The sequence below is a fragment of the Chenopodium album genome, chromosome 16, assembly GCF_948465745.1.
Source record: "Chenopodium album chromosome 16, dcCheAlbu1.1, whole genome shotgun sequence".
Taxonomy (NCBI): Eukaryota; Viridiplantae; Streptophyta; class Magnoliopsida; order Caryophyllales; family Amaranthaceae; genus Chenopodium; species Chenopodium album.
The window spans coordinates 43,230,711-43,234,189 of record NC_137849.1 but is presented as its reverse complement, the minus strand read 5'-3'; the positions used below and the strand labels follow the sequence as shown (position 1 = coordinate 43,234,189).

The following is a 3,479-nucleotide window of genomic DNA, read 5'->3' as shown; positions in this document are numbered from 1 at the left end:
CAACTATGAATATGTTTTTGCCACAAGGCAAAGTGGATTCTTCTTATGCATAGTAATACCAGGCAATGTATCAGTGTCAATATCTTCACTCTTCATACCATTTGGCAACCCCCAGTCAAAAGAGTATAACAAATTGGCTAATGCAAGCTCAAAGTTTGCAACTCCAAGAAGTATTCCAGGACACATTCTTCTTCCAGCACCAAATGGAATGAGCATGAAATCATTCCCTTTGTAATCAATTGAACTCCCTAAAAACCTCTCAGGCATAAATATTTCTGGATCCTTCCAGTATTCAGGATCTCTTCCAATAGCCCATACGTTTACAAACACTAGGGTTTTGGGTAGAATATCGTACCCTTCTATGGTACATTTTTGGAGAGACTCGCGGAGTACTAGTAATGGAGCGGCAGGTTGGATCCTAAATGTTTCTTTGACAACGGCCTTGAGATATTCGAGTTCTGATAGATCTTCTACTGATACATAACCCTTATGTCGTGCTGATGAGTCTCGAATTTCTTTCTGTACTTTCTTCATCGCGGTTGGGTTCTTAATCAGTTCTGTCATCGCCCAAACTACCATGGCTGCACTTGTATCTGTTCCCGCTACAAACATATCCTGTGAAATACAAAGTTTAGTACCACTCAATTTATGAACAATGCTTAGTAAAGTAAGGTACTAGTAATAAGGAATTTGTTACCATAAGTACAGCTTTGATGTTGTCCATAGATAGATCATACGTAAAGGTTTTCTCTTTTTTAATCTGAAGTAGAACATCAATGATATCCTCCTGCTCAGATTTAACTCTGTTTGGGTCTAGATGATCGTTAATAATTTCTTCGAAAAATGTATCTAAGTCTTTGAATGCCTTCTCGAGCCTAGAGGATTGTCCGGTTAGCTTATCGAGCCAGGCTATGGAAGGGAAGTAATCAGCAAAGAAGAAGGTGGTTAACATAGTCTGAGCGTCACTTAGAAGCTTGTGACAATTGTAACCTTCATCATCACTATACCTGTGAAACATCAATGAAATGTTAAGACTTTTTTTTTTTTTCCTGGTCACTTAGAAGTCTCGATGTTTAAGTTTATCCTGTGTGAAACTTTATGGGAATAAGGATTTGAGATCCAGAGTATTATGGGCGTGTTCGGCACTAGCTTTTGGGTAGCTTTTAGTGGTTTGACTTATTCAAACCACTACATAGAAAAAATTATGAGTGTTTGGGAATGTAGTGGTGGGGGTAGAGTTTAGTGGTTGAAGTAGCTTTTGTGAAAAGTTAACATTATTAACTTTTGTGAAAAGCTAGGTAGCTGTTGAATTTTCTTCTATTTTTTTTAGAATTTTACAGTTCACAGCTAGTTTACCAAACACTCGTACTAAATTATTTATTTTCACAGCTAACAGCTAGTTGACAGCTAACAGCTTCATATACAGCTAACAGCCACCAGCACAGCTACCTCTACAGCTATATTTTGCCGAACACGCCCTATATTACGGAGTACATGATTTGCAATAATTAGTGTACATTTGTGTTTGATATTTATTAGAAAGTACACAATTCAATGTTGGATGGAGATAGAACAATAAAATTGTTTGTATTCTTCTTGAATTAAAGAAGCCAAAAATCATATCATCATGTCTTTTATATGGAGTATTCAATGTAGGCACAATTTTCTAAAAAAATGTGCACAAAATGATTAAATTGATAACAGTTCTTTGCATAATCATTTTTAATGAATTTCCTACTCCGTATAATTAATGAATGGTACTATAAGTTGGGGAATCATTGATGGAAAAAAAAGTGTAAATTAGTGTATATAATTTTATCGTCGTCTAATTAAAATAGACTGAGGAGGAGTATTATTCATCCATAATTATAGAAATTATTGATTAAATTCAAATGTTAGTATGGAGAACTATGAAAGTTTAAGGGTTTCAAAAAAAAATAAAAAAATAATAATAATAATAATAATAATAAATAATAATAATAATATATATGAAAGTTTAAGTGTGTAAACTACTCTAGGATAAAGTAAGAGAGCATAGTACAAGCCGCTTATAGGCAATCCATAGAAAATTAATTGATATTTCCTTCATCAAAATACTCCGTCAGTAATCATGTGTTTTCTTTCTCAACAGAATTCCATGCATCACCGCACTTATTACCACCACGTCTACGCTAGCTAGCTAGCTAAGTAGCAATGACTAAATCATCACTATTATTTATTACAGAGTACCATTTATCAAACTAGCGTTTAGCTAACATCATAACATGTTATAATGAGACAAACTTAATTATAGAAGTCATGCTACATCATCAAATTTATTATTAAATTAGTAGTAGATCGACAAAATAACCGTGATAATGTAATATTTTATATGTTTATTATTTCCAAATCATAAGGTCACGAGAAGTACCTCTTGCCAAAAGCAATTTTGCATATATTGGAGCTTGAAAAGGTCATCAACAACTCGCTCAAGTTAATGATTTCTGAAGCAGAACACTTTGTAGATATCTTATTAATCATCCTCATAATTTCTTCGTGTCGAATCGAAGCAAAAGACTCCACTTTTTTCGGGCTAAAGAGATGAACAACACAAACCTTTTTTATTTCTCTAAAGTAATCAAGGCTATGAGCAAAGGTTATGTCCAACCCATTATAACTTAATTTTCGCGTTCCTAACGTTGGTGGTCGGTAACAAAAGTTTAGATCTTGTGTTTGTAGGACCTCTTTCGCCATCTTGGCGGATTGAACCACCAAGGCGTGTGCGGTTCCAAATCGCAAAGACAAGATCGGACCATAGATCTTGGCTAACTTAGCAAAGTAGATGTGAGGTTTTGAAGGGTCAAATTGGTGTAAGTTTCCTATAATAGGAAACCCTTTAGGTCCGGGCGGAGGGTGAAATGGTTCATTTTTTTTGTGTTTTAGAAAAATGAAAATAAGAGAAGAAATTGCTAGGAAGAGGAATAGTAGTATCATGTTTTATGGTTTCTCGAATTTTTGTTTATGGTTATTGGCATAATCATGAAATCTTGCAAGTACTATATATAGAAAGTAACACGTTGACTATTATTTAATATTTTGCCTCTCTTTTTTCTGTTTTTGGTAAGTAATGGAACTAACATGTTGACATGATACATGAACGATTCGAATCAATTTTGATTTTCGAGTTTTAAAACATTATATTATCATTAAATTACTACAATAAAGGATAATGTCTTACTTGTCAAGGAGAATAAATAATTAGCAGATCATATATTCTACTAAATGTCCTTTTTTTAATGTCTTCAAAAAAAAAAAAAAAAAAACAGATTGTCAAATTTTAAAGCAACCCATAGAAGACATTAAGGGACGACTAGTACTACTATAATTTTAAATTTGGAGAAATGATAATAAATAGATAACTCAGCAACTCCCCCTATTTCGTAACACAAGTACTTAATTAACACACTTCAATAGACATAAAGTTGTATTTTTAAAAAAGA

General features: G+C 33.3%; 1 protein-coding gene across 1 annotated transcript; it reads right to left on the bottom strand.

The window, feature by feature from the left end:
* Positions 1-2,973, bottom strand: LOC145585435 (cytochrome P450 83B1-like). The gene is made up of 3 exons (XM_081642135.1): positions 2,411-2,973; positions 698-1,007; positions 1-615 (listed from the first exon to the last, which is right to left on the bottom strand). The coding sequence occupies exons 1-3, from the start codon at positions 2,971-2,973 to the stop codon at positions 4-6; spliced, it is 1,485 nt and encodes a 494-aa protein (XP_081498261.1). The 3' UTR covers positions 1-3.
* Positions 2,974-3,479: the final 506 nt, after the last annotated feature.

Coding starts and splice junctions, on each gene's coding strand:
- LOC145585435 (XM_081642135.1), bottom strand. CDS start 2,973: ATGATACTACTATTCCTCTTCCTAGCAATTTCTTCTCTTATTTTCATT. Junction 1,008..2,410: donor AAAATTGCTTTTGGCAAGAG/GTACTTCTCGTG, acceptor GATGTTTCACAG/GTATAGTGATGATGAAGGTT. Junction 616..697: donor ACATCAAAGCTGTACTTATG/GTAACAAATTCC, acceptor TGTATTTCACAG/GATATGTTTGTAGCGGGAAC.